Source organism: Pelodiscus sinensis, chromosome 2 (genome assembly GCF_049634645.1).
Source record: "Pelodiscus sinensis isolate JC-2024 chromosome 2, ASM4963464v1, whole genome shotgun sequence".
In the NCBI taxonomy this organism is placed as follows: Eukaryota; Metazoa; Chordata; order Testudines; family Trionychidae; genus Pelodiscus; species Pelodiscus sinensis.
In genome coordinates, this window is record NC_134712.1 from 113,831,368 (window position 1) to 113,849,684 (window position 18,317).

Below are 18,317 nucleotides of genomic sequence, written 5' to 3' on the forward strand. Positions count from 1 at the left end.
GCCCTGCAGCTGCCTGCCACAGCCACCTGCCGCTCGGTCACCAGGCTGCACATGGTTGCACGTGCTGCATATTGCCTAATGCTACGCAGCGTGCAGCTCACGTGGCCTGAGTGACATGCTCTCCCCCTCCCCCCTCCGGGCACCTGGCTCTCCCCCCCCCCCCGCCCCCCCCCCCCCCGCTCTTTGGGAGTGTAACTTGCAAAGACTCACCAGTGGGTTCTTCCCCGGCCTCAGAGGAGCTGCTGGAGGGGGCCCGCTGGGTGGCAATGCTGGCCTCCTCTCCTGACGCGCCGCCATTGTCCTCTCCCTCCTCCGGCTCGGTGGGACGGTTGATGGGGGGGTGCTGGCAGGTGTCCACAGGGACAGCTGGGGCTTGCGGGGCTGGCTGGCCCAGAAATGAGTTCAGCCGCTCAAAATAGGGGCAGACATCGGGTCCTGCTCCCCTCCCCTCCGAGGCCCGCACGTACCCCAGCCGCAGCTCCTTCACCTTCGACCGCACCTGCTCGCAGTTGCGGCTGGGGTGTCCTTGCTGGGCCAGGTTCTGTGCCAGACGGCTGTATACGTCTGCGTTCCGGCGGTGGGACTGCAGGTCATGGAGACCCTCCTCCTCCTCCCACAAGTCCAGGAGGGTCTCCAGATCCCTGGGGGTCCAGGATGGGGCCCTGCGTTTGCGGCCCCTGGGGGCTTCCTCCCCTGCCCCGGGTGACGGTGGCTGACCACCCGGAGCTACCATGCCTGCGCTGTGAGGTGGCTGGGCAGCACAGTTGGCACGTGGCAGAGCTGGGAAGGGTGGTCTCCTGCGGGCTCCTGCCACGTGCGGCCAGTAGCGTCCGCGCTCTTTAAGACCTCGGGTTACCCGGAAGTCTGCGGCTTCTACGGGGTCTCCCGCCGTCCAAACCGCTTTTTTCCGTTTCTTCTGCTTTTCCAGAAAAGCTGTCTACACTGGCCCTTTTCCGGAAAAGCTTTTCCGGAATACAGACTTATGCCCGAGCGGGAGCAGAATAGTGTTTCCGGAATAGCGGCTGATTTTGTACAGTAGAGCATCGTTGCTATTCCGGAAATTCAAGGGCCAGTGTAGACAGCTCGCAGCTTATTCCGGAAAAGCGGCTGATTTTCCGGAATAAGTGGCCCAGTGTAGACACACCCTACGTTTAACCGGTTAATTAATTAAGACAGACACAATCCAACAGCTTGCAATCTAAGGCTCCCAGCCTACACTGTGATCCACATAGGTGCAACACCACATCCACATGGACTACAATGCAGGATCAAAGTCTAAATAGACAAGACAGATTAAGTGTGGTAGTACTGTGATCCCATTTTACTGTCCAGAGCTGAGGCACAAAGAGATTTAGGATATGTCTTCACTGCAAAATTTTCTTGGTTGTTGCCTTTCATCTTCCTCCCATTTACAGTCAAGTTTAGTGATGCTTTTAACTTTGCGAACTGGCTCATTTGTGGATGGGTACACTAAACTCTAAGTGAAGCTTTCACTGATGCTGATAATCTGCCCCTTTTGTAGTGGGGATGCAAACTAAACCACTCAAAGTAAAAAAGCTAAGTTCAAACTTGATTTAACTCATGTTCACTAATGAGCAAGGGAAAACCATTCAAGTTTGAAAAACCACTGGACTGAGTGAAATTTTTTGGAGTGACTTAACTACGTATTTCCATGCAATAGATGATTGTTTTTAAAAAAATTAAAGAGAAAACCTAACTTTGAGAGAGTATATGGGTGAAGATTAACTTTTTATTCATATAAAATCAGAAAATTCCAAGTGATGTTTATCAGAATGGCCATAATTGCATTGGGTTTCTTAATTTATATATACACACTACTTGATGATAAGCTTACATATATATGCATGAAGTCTGCATGAAATCAGTATGTATATGTATGAAGACAATAAAGTTACCACCATATATTGTAAGAAACCACTATATGTATAAACAGAACAGAACAACATATGGCTACTGTGGGAGCCATAACTTTGAGTTTCCTGACTTTTGTGTAATTACTTACCCCTAAGGCTGTTATAAGACTTTGAACGTTTTGTATATGTATGCACATATGTGAACATATTTTTCATTGAGACTGCAAAATTATCAAGGGCACTAAGAATTACATTGGATATTCAAATAATTTTGTTTTTAAAAAGAAGAACCAACAGCATGTGTTATTAATAATCTGCCTTTCATATAATGTTCTGATATTTTATTTCTTCTATTAAGAACCGAGTCACAGAAATGTAGGGCTGGACAGGACATCATTTCTATGATTCTTAATCAAGTAAATAAAATTTCAGCACACTATCTGAAAGGAAAGTTATTAATAATTGAATGAAAAGCAGGAAGGTGAAAATTATTCTATTACACAAGGAATGGGGTTTCTATTTTTTTAAATTTTGAACCATTGATGCATGTAAATCAACCATTTAAATTTTGAACCATTGATGCATGTGTGTGTGTGTGTGTGTGTGTGTTCGTTCCAGAATACACCCTTTGGGGTATTAGACTCAGGTATAGAAAATGGTTCCTTTGCATCAGATTATATTTTATTATTTGTCAAAGGTTTCATCATATTACCCAGAGTTGTGCTGCACAAGGAGGCTTAGACATTTATGACTGTCGTAGAAAACATACACACATTTTCAGTAATTTAGGATTAGTTAGAACACTATAGGAGTGTTTTGTAACATTTATTCCTTTTTTATTTGTAATTTATATTCAATTTTTTTTAAACCAAAAGAGTATAAAAAATAGATATGGGATAGTAAAAAGAGAAGTACTGTATAAGCCAAACTCCATACTATATTATTTTATTAACTTTTGCTTCAGTTTCTTCAGTGCCTATTCCAAGATTAGACACCTAATTTCATATAAACACTATTTATTGGTAAGGCTTAATTTCTTTTTAAATTATTATGATCAGAGACTACATGTGAGAAATTTCAGGTACAAAGTATTATTTCCAGAAATTTCAATTTTTTGAGAGCTCCAAAATCTGACATACAGTTTGGAGAAGTTCAACAGAACTTGCTGGAACACAGAAAGTTAACCAAACAATTGGTCCTGCAGACACTATCAGATGTAACCCCACTAATTTCAGTATTTCAAAGGGGACTACTGTATTCATGGTACTAAGGCATTACCCACTGGTATCAGTAAGAAGCCTTTCATCCAGCAGTATCTAAAGCAGTATCTAAAGCCGTGGTAACCAACCAGTAGATCGCGATCTACCGGTAGATCTCAGGGGCTCTCAGAGTAGCTCTTGAGCCCTCTCTGAACTGCGCGCCTGCACAGTACATTTACATTAGATTTCCTCATTTGAGGAGCAGCTACTCACCGAGCAACAACACAGGTGAGTAGCTGTGAGGAATGGTGGGAGCTGGGAGGTCGGGAGGGCTGAAACACCCCAGCCAGCTGACTGTGGCTTTCAGCTGAAAGAGGCTGCCCCACGCTTCAGCTGATTGGCAGCTTCTCCTCTGCGCCTGCCCACGTGGAGCTTGGTGCACTCTGGCTGAGCACCATGGCCAGCTGGCCAGGCAGCCACTTCTCTTCCCTCCAGCCCGGCTGCCCTGCGCTCAGCCCAGGGAGGCTGCGTCTAGCTCCGGCTGTGCTGGAGCAAGCTTCCCAGTCTAAGCGCAGGGCAGCCAGGCGGGAGCGAAGAGAAGCGGCTTCCCGGACAGCTGCCCATGGCGCTCAGCCAGGGTGCACCAAGCTCCACGTGGGCAGGCGCAGAGGGGAAGTCACCCGATCAGCTGGAGCGTGGTTCAGCCTCCTCCGGGCTGAAGGCCACAGCCAGCTGGCCAGGCAGCTTCTTCTCTGCACCAGCCCACCAGCGTGGTGCACCCTGGCTGAGCACCACTTCCAAATGTTGAAAAACCTCTTCCAAATGTTGGAAAAAACTTTTTTAAAAAGCAGCAGTATAAGGATTGGGGATAGCAAGTGATGGAGAGGAGGAGAATAGAGAGGGCGGGGCTTCAAGGTAGGGGCGGAGCTTCAGGGAAGGGGCGGGGTGGTAGATCTTGGCTTGGTCTGTCATTTAAAAAGTGATCTTGGGTGTAAAAAGGTTGGAGACCACTGATCTAAAGGATCAGGTTCATCAGTATCTAAAGGATCAGGCCTCTACCGGGTAAAAAGTAATGCAAGGTTTAGTCTTATTTTTGAGTAATGCATGCCAGTAACAAATTGCTCAGATCATATCTGTATTCAGTGGAGGTAGCATTGCTATATACTGAGCTGAAGGGAGAATCTGTCAGTAGTAGACTAATTGAGTCCTGTACGGAAAATGTTTAGCCAATGGCACTGAAAATAAAAATCATTAAGGGCAACCCATTGCTGTGGTACTGCAAAGCAGCAGCAAAACCAGAGTATCAGACATTCTCCAAAGATTATACAGCTGTGTATTGTTTTGCTCCTACTAGATTAATAATGGTTAGGAAAGGACTCTTGAAGAAAAAGTAAATAGCCACAAAAGGAAAATACTGAGAACAAGAGTTGCTTAAACCTGTGTATGTAAATTTTGCATCTCCTCCTAAAATTTTTGCTTACAACTAGCAGAAGTTGGGTGGACCAAAAATCTAATTTATCCTATGTTTTCTCAGAAATTATGAAATTTTTTGTTGACCGGTAAAAGGTGCACATATTGGACAGTCCAGAGGAGAGCAACAAACATGGTAAAAGGTTTAGAAATCATGAGGAAAAGTTGAAAGAAGTGAGCATTTTCAGTCTAGAAAAAGAGAAGTCTAAGTGGGAAGAGAGACAAGAAAGTCATCTTAACAAGTAAAAAGCAGGTATGAACAGAACAGAGAACAATTGTTTTCCATGTGTACCAAAAGTGAGACAAGAAGTAATTGCCTTAATTTGAAACAAGGAAAATTTAAGTTAGATAAATTGGGAAAAACTATGTGTGTAGTAAGTACTGGAACAGGTTATGTAGGGGAAGTGGTGGAATTCCTCTCTAAAGGTTTTTATGAACAGTTTAGAAAACACTTGTAAGGAATGGTCTAAGGTACAATTAATCCTCCCTCAGCATAGGGTGATTTTCTATATGGCTACTTGAGGCCCCTTCCAGCCCTATATTTCTATGATTCTATTATTCGCAATAAACAGTCATGCTTAGCTCTTGTATAACTGTTTCATCTATTGATCTCAAAGTGCTTTCCAAGAAAATATAATTACAACAATGTTAGAAAAGGAGAAGAATGCATGAAGTATCAGGAGCCTCTAGGGCAGTGAACTGAGAACTAAGAATGAATGAAATATTAGTTCCCACATCTTTCATTTCCACAAAAATACAAGAATCTGGTCATCCAATATGATGAATTTGAAAAATATGTGCAAGTTAATATATATTCTATGGAAGAGAATTTAACAGAAATGTTGAGACAATTTAGAAGGGACAGCAATTACCATTTCAGACAGCCTGCCACCAAGAAAAAGATAATTAAAGACTTACTAAATCACATTGTGTTTCCAATTATAGTCACATTCATACTGAGGGACAGAAATTTAGGGTCAGATCTTCAGCTGGTGTGCCGCAAATTGGTGTAATATCATTAACTTCAGATGAAGTGATCAGATTTTTTTTTCTAGCGGAGGAGCCTTTCCTTAGAGACTTTACAGACAGACTTTTTAGATATAGACCTACCACACAATATAGGCTTGTGACATACATGAGCACCTGTGAATGTGCAATACCTTTATCCATCTTGCTTTTATTTAGAACATCATTGCTGCTTTTCCTTCCATACTATCAGTGAGCCTCATTACAGAGCCTACAACTCTCCTTAAGACAGTTAACAACAATTGATTAAAAGCCCTTGCATCAGTGAAGGTGGCCTATCTTCAGAATAATCCATTTTTCAATTGATCACTGTTCAGATTATCCCATTCCTTTAGTTGGCTGTGCTGCAAGCAAAGGTAGCCCACAGGAGAGGCACAGCTGTGGACTCTGTGCTTGGCAGTAGTGAGTCATGGTGAATGGTGCATTTAGTCCACCCATCCATTGTTTGTCCTCTGTACCGGCCAAGAAGTTGGGCTTTGGGTAAACAGCTGAGAAGTCATTTTGTTGGTGCATGTGGCTCTCTAACCCTCAGTGCTGTGATCATCCCTGCTGTTTGAAGTCTCTGCATGGTTAACCACTTCCTTGTAGTGAGAGGAAAAGATAAGCTGGGCTAAGCAGGGTGACTCCGCATAAAAAAAATCACCTGCTAGGTGAATTCAAGAGCTGCAAATGCAGGCAGGCCACCCCTGGTACTCCCTGAGGTCACATCTCTCAGGGGACACGGTGCAAGGGAAGGAGAGGGCAGGGTGGAGGCAGGAAGCGGCAGAGCCTGGGGGATGGTAACACTCCAGGCCATAGGATGAAAATGATGGCCCAGGGGTGAGTTTATACACCAATACTAGGAGACTGGGTAACAAATGAGAGGAACTGTAATTGCTCATTTATCTAGTGGGAATTACTGAAAATTGGTGGCATATTTCTTATGACTAGAACATTTAAATTCAATAGCTATAACTTATTTATGTAGGGTTAAAGGGGAAGGAGAGAATGACACTGTAAGTTAGAAACGGATTATCTGTTTCCAAGTCAATAACAACTCCAAAGAAAGGATCTTGAACGCTAATGGATCAACGTCCTAAGAGATAAAGTACAAGACGGGGTATTAGTTCGGCTTTTCCTAACACCACCAAGTCACACTAGGGAATAGGATGACCTGTTCCGTATGCATCTATCTATAATGTGTAGGGAGGACTTTAAGCTATGTGACATTTAGTAGTGGACTCATGCTGCCAATATTAGAATGTCCTTAGAATTTCTAAATATTATAGATCATAATTTTCTAGCTCAAAAAATGAGTCCTCTATAAGACCTATACAAGACTGCATCTTGTCAGACAGAGAAGCTGATCAATGAACTAAAAATAAAGATAGTTTAGGTAGAAATACTCCTAACATGATCATATTTATAATATGCTGGCACAGAGCACCTCTGCTGCTACTCTGGGTACTCAACTGTCTGGCCAGTACATGTGGCCTTCAGGTCACATACACCAGTCTATCATCTTTCACCAGTGTCTGTACTCATTCTTTTCTCACAAAATAACAGTGTAATGCAGGCTTACTGCCTTTACACCTCAACCCAGGCTCACCCGAGCTTTCCTTCTAAGCTCCCCTTGCTTCTTGTTCCTTCCTCTTAATCCTATTACATCACCTAGCCCAGTGATTACCCCCCCCCCATACTCATAATCCCTCAAAAGAAAGGTTCACTGCCTCCATGATAAGTAAACATCCAGCTAACTAAAATCATGCCAGACCACCGATGTTGCTGGACCAGAATGTGCCAGAACAGAGAGATTCAACCTGTATTACTTGACATTTTGATTGCAAAACTAGAATAGTAACACGGCATATATTAAATAGATTAAAAACTGGATAATTTGTAGGTCTCAAAGGGTACATCTAAACTACATGGCTCCGTCGACGGAGCCATGTAGATTTTTTTTTTTGGCAAAGGCAAATGAAGCCGCGATTTAAATGATCGCGGCTTCATTTAAATTTACATGGCTGCCGCGCTGAGCCAACAAACAGCTGATCAGCTGTTTGTCGGCTCAGCGCGCTAGTCTGGACGCTCCCCTGCTGACATCAAAGCCCTTTGTTGGCAGCCCCGGTAAACTTCATCCCACGAGGAATAACGGGGCTGCCGACAAAGGGCTTTGATGTCGGCAGGGGAGCGTCCAGACTAGTGCGCTGAGCCGACAAACAGCTGATCAGCTGTTTGTCGGCTCAGCGCGGCAGCCATGTAAATTTAAATGAAGCCGCGATCATTTAAATCGCGGCTTCATTTGCCTTTGCCTATCTGTCTAATCTACATGGCTCCATCGATGGATCCATGTAGTCTAGACACAGCCAAAATGTAACAGTACATGGGGAATCATCATTGAGTGGGTATTTTTCTAGTGGAATCACAAAGGGGTCTGTTCATGGCCTTATGCTATTTAACATTTTTATTAATGACCTAGAAGAAGATATAAAATAAATGTTGCAGATGACATAAAATCTGGGGGAGTGGTAAATAACAAAGAGGACCAGTCATTGATACAGAGGGATCCAAATATCTTGGTAAGATGGGTGCAAGCAAACACTATGCATATTAACATATCTAAATGTAAGTGTATGAATTCAGCAACATAGACTTTACTTACAGGATGGAGGACTCTGTCCTGAGAAGCTGTTTCTCTAAAAAAGATTTGAACCAAATTGTACCATAGAATCGCTATTAATATGAATATTAATGCCATGCTCTGATATTAAGAATATAGCAGTAGGGATATATTGCTGCTTCTTGGAGTATCTGGTTCTGAAACTCACAAGAAGAGAGGCAATTCCTAATTTAGTCCCAAATAGAGCACAGGATCTGGTTCAAGAGGTGAATATAGTGGCACCAATTGGTAATACTGACCATAATATAATTAAATTTAACATCCTTGTGGTAGGAAAAACACGGTAGTATTTAATTTCAGAAAGAGAAATACCCAAAAAATGAGGTTAGTTAAATTAAAAGATATAGTGACAAAAATGAAATCCCTGAAAAGTCTATGTAAGCTTTATAGGCACCATAATAGATGCTCTATAAGTCAAAGTAAAAAAAAGAAAAAAAGGAAAAGAATCAAAAAAGTGTCATTGGGGCTACACAACCAAGTAAAAGAAACAGTGAGAGGCAAAAAGGCATCATTTAGAAAGTGGAAGTGAAATCCAAATGAGGAAACTAGAAAGGAACTTAAACTCTGGCAAATGATATGTAAAAATATAATTAGGAAAGCCAAAAAGAATTTGAAGTACAGCTAACCAAAATAGCATGTATCCCAGACCTACCCCTGCTGCAGCTCTGCTGTTTAAATGTAGACAAGTAAAAGCCACTTGGTGCTTACTACATTTAAAATGCCATAGCGCAGTGGTCCAAGACCCAGTTCGAGCCAGGACTGCTGAGTCCTGGGTCGCACAAGGTCCCAGACCTACCCTGCACTGCAGAGCTGCAGTGGGGCCCCATATTGACTAATTGTGTACTCAATACAAATTGTATCAACTACACAATTAGTCAATTACCCACTTCTTTACATCCTTAGTTTTTGAACAAATTGAGAAATTAAACAGTAATAAATCACTAGGACCAGACGGTATTCACCTAAGAGTTCTGAAGGAACTAAAATGGGAAATGGCAGACTAACAGTGGTCTGTAACCTATTATTTAAATCAGCTTCTGTACCAAATGACTGAAGGATAGTTAATGTGACACCAATTTTTTAAAAGGGCTCCAGAAGCAATCCCAGCAATTACAGGCCGGTAAGCCTGATTCAGTATGGAGCAAACTCACTGAAACTATAGTAAAAAACAACATTGTCAGACATGTAGATGAACATAATTGCTTGGGGAAGAGTCAACATACTTTTTGAAAAGGGAAATCATGTCTCACCAATATACTAGAATTTTTTGTTGGAGTTAATAAACCATGTGGACAAGGAGGATCCAATGGATATAGTGTACTTATAGATTTCCAGAAAACCTTTGACAAGGTCCTTTCCCAAAGGCTCTTAAGCAAAGTAAACTGTCATGGGATAAGAGGAAAGGTCCTCTCATGGATTAGTAACTGGTTAAAAGATAGGAACAAAGAGTAGGTATAACTGGTAATTTTCAGAAGGTAAATAGTTGTGTCCTCCAGGGTCTCTTCTGGGACCAATCCCATTCAACATATTCATAAATGATGTGGAAAAAGAGGTAAACAGTGTGGTGGAAAAATTTGCAAATGATAGTAAACTGCTCAAGATAGTTTAGTCCTAGGCAGACTGCAAGGAGTTATAAAAAGATCCCTCAAAGGATTTAGGTAACTGGGCAAGAAAATGGCAGATGAAATTCAATGTTGTTAAATGCAAAGTAAGGCACATGGGAAAATATAATCCCAACTATACATGTAAAATGGTGGGGTCTAAATAAGTTGTTACCACTCAAGAAAGAGACCTTCAAGTCATTGTAGATAGCCCTCTGTAAACATCCACTCAAGGTTCAGCGGCAGTCAAAAAAGCAAACAGAATGTTGGGAATCATTAAGAAAAGAATATCTCATATTGTCAGAAAATGACAATAATGACAGAAAAATAATATTGTCTCTATGTAAATCCATGGTATGCCCACATCTTGAATACTGCATTCAGATCTGGTGGCCCCATCTCAAAAAAGTTTGTTGGAATTGGAAAAGATTCAGAAAAAGGACAACAAAAATTATCTGAGGTATGAAATAGCTATCCTAGGAGGAGAGATTAATAAGGCTGGGACTTTTCAGCTTGTAAAAGAGACTACTAAGATATTGACTGAGGTCTACAAAATCATGACAGGTGTGGAGAAAGTAAATAAGGAAGTGTTATTTATTCCTTCTCATAACACATGAGCTAGGAGTTACCAAATGAAATTAATACGCAACAGGGTTAACACAAATAAAAGTAAGTATTTCTTCACATAAGGCACAGTCAATCTGTGGAACTCCTTGCCAGAGAACACTGTGAAGGCCAAGATGATACCATGGTTCAAAAAAGAACTACATAAATTCATGGAGGATAGGTTCATCAATGGCTATTAGCCAGGACGGGCTGGGATGTCTCTAACTTCTGTTTGTCAGGAGCGGGGAATGGGTGACGTGGGATAGATCACTTGATGATTATCTATTCTGTTCATTCCCTCACAGACACCTCGCAGTGACCACTGTTGGAAAACAGGATACTGGGCTAGATGGACCTTTGATCTGACCCAATATGGCTATTCTTATGTTCTTAAATATCTACATGGGGATCAAATATTTGACAATGAGCTCTTCAATCTAACACAGAAAAAGATATAACATGATCCAATGGCTGGAAGTTTACATTCGACAAATTCAGACTGGAAATAAGATGTCAGTTCTTAACAGTGAGTGTAACTAGCCATTGAAACAGTTTGCAAAGGATTGTCGTAGATTCTCCATGACTTATGATATTTAAATAAAGACTGGATGTTTTTCTAAAAGATCAACTCTAGGAATTATTTTGGAGGGGGTCTATAGCCTGTATTATACAGGAGGTCAGACTAAGTGATCACAAGTGGCCCCTTCTGTCTTAGAAATGATGAATTGACAGGGAAGTGATTGAAGAAATGGCTGTCCTGCAAAGGAAATGGGCGGAACACCTTAGAAGCAACATACCACCCAACTGGAGGCATACCAAATATACCGTATATTTAAATTAGCAATTAGCCTCCACATGTGAGACACTTGCTTTGCTCATGAGCAGAACACCAATTATGGCAGCCCATACTATAACCACAATGGAAACCAACTAGTTAGCAGTCCAGGCAAAAATCAACACATTCATTTTTACTTACCACCTACTGTGGGCCAGGTGGCAGCTTCCCATGATGCTACAGGACCAAAAAAGCAATGTCCTTGCCTGACATCTCATTTCTGCCTTCTGATGTGTCCCAACTCCCAGAAGCATATGTTTCTACTAAAGTAGAGGTACAGAAACAAGCACATTTTTGGACACAGGTTGTTTTATCTCCTTTATTAGCAAAAGAAATTCTGTATGGTAATATAGCCGCCAAAGAACTCTAAAGATACATCGCTCTTTGAGACTGGTGACAGGGGAACAGCTGGCCACTCTTGATATGATTTCAGTCACCTTGAAGACTGGTCAGACAATTATTCAAAAGAACATACAAGTTATACAGACTTCTTCCCGGTTTTGCATTCTTAAGTGGGACTTCATCCACAGAGATCACTGCAATCTCAATAGAGGACAGACATTTCCTCCACAAAGACAAAATTCCATTCATGCCAAAGTTTTCCATTTGTTGTTTCATATGTCTGTCCTGAACCCAAAGACAAACGAGCTGAATATTTTTCAGCATGAGGATTGTTTTTAAAAGTCAGTATTTATGTAGGACCCATATAATCAGTACTCAGTTTGGGAAAGACATTTATGTGGTGTTCATGTGTCAGTATTAGATCAGTTTTATTTAACAACTTCAGCAATTAGCCAGAAATTGTTGTGAACAACATAGATTATAATAAACTGGAAAGTTCTGCAAACATTAAAGGTAACATTAAGGGGCATTGAGAAATATGAGCAACAGATAAAATGAAGGCTGATTTAGGAAAATACAATCTACTAGATCTGCAGGAAATAATTTGAAACAAAGATTATGAGTGAGAAAGGAATTTGCAAAGGAATAAAGAAGGAACTACTTGGCAGCAAAACAGTTACGAGTTTACAATGAGATGTCTCAACAAAAGGGCCAATTAATTTTGGGCTATTTATGCACAGCAACAAGCCACAGAGGAAAAAAATAGCTCCTTTCTGTATGCTCTGGTCAACCCACTCCTGAAACACTGTATTCACACCTCAGTGCCCAAAAGCTTAGGACAACTTATGAGAGTTCAAAGGAGGGCAACAAAAATTATAAGGAATCTGGAGAGACAGATTTACTGCATGAGGAAAAATTAAAATAGCTTGTTACTCAGTACGTGTAGTTTGGTGCAATGATGACTAAGTGGGCATACAATAATCTTCAGACATTTGAAGGGTATAAATGCAGAAGGAGAGAAGTTACTGTATTACAAGAGGACATACAGAGTAACTAGAAGGACTGGAAGGAAATTAAAAAAGGGGAAATCTAGGCTAATAAGGGGAGAAAGATGCATCATTTGGGAAATGTGAAATTGGATAAGACAAAGAGCTAGAAAATTAAATCAAGGGAACAATCACAAATTGTCAAGGATGTGAATAAGATGACAATGTTCTAGGCCTTTTTCTAGGCTAACATTTATGATTGTTTTGCTAGTGATCAATGAAATCAGAGGAAGGACTTTGGAAGGTAAAAGAAAGACCTGGTAGAGTCTTTAAAATTCCACAGAAGGGTGGCCTTTAAGCAACTTATGTTATTTAATGACATATATAGCAGTAAGATAATGAACATGTTATCCCATTTGATAGAATATCTAACTCAACTGAGAGATTTTGCTGACTTCATAACCTATAAAGAATTCAACTTGAGTGAGTTAGGAAAAGCAGCAATATTTTTTTTTAAAGTGTGCGCGCACATGTGCATGAACAACTGAATGTGGGACTTTATAGTATAATTCTGTTTCAACAAAAAGAAAAATTACATCATTTTTCTAAAATCTGAGGGACTTTGGCATTTCTGAAACAGAAAAGTAAATAAACACAGCACAGGATGAACAGTTGAATAAACATTAGATAAACAAAGATAAATGATATGACAGGGAGAATTTAGTTGAACTTATCCAAGACCTTTTGCACAATTCCCATATTATATGCCTACCTCAAGAGTCTGCAGCCCACGGCATGCATGCCATCAGTGGCCCACGAGCTGATTTTCATTGGTGCATGGGCAGGAGCTTAGTCCCACCCTCCGCCTGCCCCGCACTAGGGAGCCTACACTGGGTCTTGAGTCTCACAGCTGGCCAGGGCAGACAGGGAGTTCATTGGTGGAGGGGAGAGTGGGGCGTTGTCAAGCAGCTGCTAAATGGAGCTGCTCCATGCTTGAAATGAGCAGCAAGAAAAGGAGGTGTTAATGGCTTAGATTTACAAATACCTAAAGAGACAGATATGTGCCTAATGGGAATTGCATTTATTTTCATTTGACTTTCAATGGGAGTTAGACATCTGAGATTATCTGGAGTGCAAAGTACGTTAGGCATGTATCTGCTTCTTCACCCAAATACGTCTGTATAGCTGGGCCTAGATCTAAAAAAGAAAGTTAACGGTTCTGATGAGAACTGTCAACAAAAGCATAATTCATGATTTTTCCCTGTGTTGCCAGAACTGGCTGAAATATGATGCCTATTACACAGAGGGGAAAAACAAAGTATTAACTTATGAATTCGTTTTCATTTCAAAGTATGCCAAATGGACCCTTTTTTAAAATTATTTTTTCCCTTTTTCAAAAAGTCCTAACATCTTTTCTATTTTCCCCCACCCTGCAAAGAAGTTAGTGAAATTTTTCCTTTACAACAAGCCCCTCCAAAAATTGGCACTATATAGTTATTAAAGATTTGAGGTCTGTGTTAGTGAAAAGGCATCACATTTTTTACACAAGAGGAATCATTTTGACAATGTCAACAGTTTGGGATGAGACAGTTTTGCTGTAGAAGAGAGTCCTTTCCTGCCCCCTAAAAGAAAAAAAAAAAACTTTAAAAATGTCAACCAGCTCAGTGTTACACTCAGACACTCGAGTGTATCTCCAGCTCCCCATAGTGCTACCAGGAGGTGTGTGTGCTCCACATCATACAGCAGCGAGTTTTTAACTGCAGTGCAGACCAACCCTCACTAGCTCAGCTAAAGCTATGTCTCCTTGGGATGTAACTTACACCTCCAGCTGTAGCACAGATGTATCTTGGAGACTAAGCTGAGCTCACTAAAGAAGTCTGTGAGGGAGCCAATAATTAAGCCTGTGTATCCAAAAGTAAAAAAGAAAAAGATTCTTTTAACAGAATATTTTTTCAGTGTTGCAGATATCTAAAACTCTGGTCTTAATGATTTTTTTTATTCCTGTGTTACTAAAACAGCAAGATCTGCATCTTTATTTATTTATTAATGAAGCTGCTGTAAGTAGGACTATTATTGACTTTTAAAAGTATCAATGGCATGCAGAAGTAAATAGAAGTGAATAAGTTAAATCTCGGCACACCACTTCTGAAAGGTTGCTGAGCCTGATCTACCTAGTAAACTTACACAGCATGGATTTTGTTCCTGTGGTGCCACCTTACTTTATTGTTCTGTTTTCACTGACAACTGAGCCAGAAGGTAATTGGAGAAGAGCAGGGGAGCAAAACATAGGCTGCACACATCCAGTAGTGAGGAAAAGGACTTCTTCTAATAAACTCTTATAAACTCCTCACCATATGCTATTTATCTTCCCCAAAAATGAGGAGGATGGTAGGTAGAAAGAGAAAAACTTCACTGATAAATCAAAATGAGTAGAGACTCTACTAATTAAAAGTTTACGTCTGCAGGTTTAGCAGCTGTTTATTTAAGAATGTCTTTTCTAATATTTATCTGGGCTCCGAATAAGACAATGTAGTAACTGTGATTAAAACTGCAACATCTGCCATCACCAGCCAGTGGATGTCACTACAGTCTCAGATAATATTGTTAACTTTGGGCAAAGTTGACTGTCAAGGGCAACCGCAATACCTCCGAAGTTGAATTGCAAACATTTTTGTTATTACTTATCATGTTGACCTTCAGATGTGCTATGTTGCCATTAAAACCCCCTTCTACCCTCTCCCCAAAAAAAACCCTTAGTAATTTCATATAACATTTTCAAATGCACCTAAATGTCTTTGGAGCCTAAGTTCTATTTTCAAAATTCACTTAAGAGACTGACTGACTTTTAAAACTGTATCCTTCAACTAGCTGCATAAATGCATCAATCATCAATATTTTTAAAAGAGCAATGCTATATGCAATAATATAATACAAACAGCAAGAAAAAAACTTATTAAAGAAACTGTTGGAACACAGGATACTGGGTTAAGTGGACCATTGGTCTGATGCGGTGTGGGTGTCCTTATGTTTGTTTTTATGTTGCTTTTCTTCCTGCCAGCTGACATAGGACTACAACGGGCAGGAAACATTTTAAATCATATTTAGAATTATTGATAAATTTCTCTCATCCCTACATAGGGCCTGCTACTGCCATCCATCGTCACTCAGAACCCCGTCCGATTTCAGTGGGCATTTCAAAGTAGCTTTAATGGTGGCCAGAACAGACTCATGCATTCTACTGCTCTATTTCCCTGACAGGAAGCTGAGTCAACTCAGCAGACCAGTTTTCCTGCCAGGAGACAGCAGTAAGCCTCCATGCTCACTCAGACTGAGAAAGTGAAACAGAAACAGGTATTTCTGAAAAATATTTGATAATTCATTTCTATTCTCGCACATTCTCTACTACCTTGCAACAGCAAATGGCAGACAGTCTCCACTCAGTTACACAGTCAAGTTTATTTAGCTATGGGGAACGCTCATGTTACTTACTGGACAAAGTATATGTAATAATACGTACACACAATATATAATATTATGAGTTACATAAAAAAGAGCAACCAATAGGCTTTTTTTTAAATGCTGAGGTGTCAGTACCATAACAATTCCTAACAGCTCTCCCTGGCTCTTCCTCTTTTATTATGTTGCATAACCCTTCTCAAAAGCTCAGATCCATGCCTGCCCACCAGCATACTGGGCGGAAGGGTCTAACCACATTGCAACACTTACCATCACCAAAGAGATGAGTCACAAGTTTTGTGAGCACTTGTTTTAGGTTGAATTCTACCAGTCGCACTGCTTCCATGGTGTGCATCTCCTGCTTGTGTGCTGTGCGGTGCCCTTGCTCAAATAACTGGAAACTTTCTCCATCTCTGATGTTGCTGAATAACTAAACCAACAAAACAAAGCAAAGCGCAGTGACCTTTTTTAATAAAATGAAGTTTTATTGATTCTACTAGCGAGTTCAGCTGCTTAGCATTCATCATGAAATAGAAATTTAAAGACCATGGCTTTTCATGGCTGTAAGTGTGGACAAGTTTTTTTCCAGAATAATCTTTATTATGGATTATGATGCCAAACAAGCAGTACTCTGCAAATCCACAGATATATGTGGGTAGCCGCATCTACAGCTCACTTTGCGGATATGGATGCAGATACAAATTTTGTATCTAGAACCCTGCAGATGTATGGATATTTGCTTTATAGCCACAAGAATCCAAATCCGTGGTTGTGGAGATCTGCGACTCATCTTTGTGGATACAGATGCCAATGCAAATACAAAATTTTGTATCTACACAAGGCTCTAACAACAAATACACAAGAAAAATCCCAGTTTGACTCTCAGGACCCAGGTTGAGTTTGTAAGGATGGTAGTTAGAAAATCATCTTTTTGTTTATTGGCAGAGCATATTTGTTGTGGTAAACAAGAGGCAATAAATACTGCATCTTAAAAATCACTTTCCAAAGCACAGCCAAACACTTCAAAGTTGTAGCCAAAATAAGGAATAATTTAAAAGACGAGGTAGCTTGTAATTGAAAGATATATGATATTTGAAAGCTCACAGTGTTTTTTATTTTTATTTACAATTTGGTGCAAGTTCCAGTCTTTAAATAGCAAGATGAACTGTCAAATATTCCATCAGCTGAGATTTACTACTTAATAATGTACACTATGATCATTTATAGTTATTAATTACAGTAATCTATTTGTAGGAAAAAGATTCATAAACCTATTTATTTATGGTAAACTGTATCAATCTGTTTTGGATGAGAGCTTCACAAATCAATATTTTAAATCATTTTGTTGCTTCAAAAGTTATCATAAGTAAGAGTATCCAATGCAGAGAACACAATATAGCGCATCTGAGTTGTATTACAACTTCAATATATAATAAAATTTATTACAGCTTGAAAAAGTTTTCCATGCTGAAACGTCCAATAAAAATCTATGAAAAAGTTGTAAACATGAAAGTCTATACACATGAGCTATCTTTGGAAACCCAAAAATAATTTCCAGGATTTCAAACTTTCCGTGATTGACCCATCCCTAATAAGAACACTTTGATTCTCTCCAAAGAGTAGGGATGTCAACATATAGATGACTACATGATTAACCAATACATCTAGGCTTATCAATTAATCCTGTCAACTATATGCATTCCCCCTCCCCCTTGCTGCCTCTATATGAGTGGCAGCAAAAGGGGTGGGGTGGGGGAGGCGCTGAGGAGCATGAGGAGTTGGCTTTTAAGATGGCTCTCTGTGCACGCTGGCTCCATGGAGCAGCCTGCTCCCTGCCGCCCTCCTTCCTACCCCCCGCATGCTGCTGACTTTCTCTCCCCTCCTCCCCGCGCATGCTGCTGACTCTATGGAGGTGGGAGGACAGGGGAGGCTGCCATGGTGCTTGGGCTCGCCACGGACAGAGGCTGCTCCAACATCCCATAGAGCAGCCTCCATGCACAGTAACCCTGGGCCCACCGCAGACAGAGGCTACTGCAGCAGTCCCTGTCCATGGGACGGGTCTGAGCTCCCTGGGGCTGGCAGTCAGTGCGCTCCCAATTCCCAGGGAGACCCTGACACCCACCTTGCTGCATCTCTATTAGAGGCAGCAGCACAGGGCAGCAGGCAGGAGTCAGTCTACATGGGAGGTGGTTTTTAAACCAGCTCCTCTCGAGGACCAGCTTCTGCCTGGTAGGGAGGGGACTGACTGTCGGCCTTGCCCTTG

The 18,317-nt window shown here is 41.0% G+C and overlaps 1 protein-coding gene across 6 annotated transcripts in view; it reads right to left on the bottom strand.

The window, feature by feature from the left end:
• FARS2 (phenylalanyl-tRNA synthetase 2, mitochondrial) overlaps window positions 1-18,317 on the bottom strand; it is a 391,854-nt gene that overhangs the window by 273,832 nt on the left and 99,705 nt on the right. For all 6 annotated transcript variants that reach the window (XM_075921297.1, XM_075921299.1, XM_075921296.1 and 3 more), the window contains one exon: window positions 16,325-16,484. In XM_075921297.1, coding sequence (XP_075777412.1) covers window positions 16,325-16,484 — 160 coding nt within the window. The remainder of the gene's footprint in view (window positions 1-16,324; window positions 16,485-18,317) is intronic.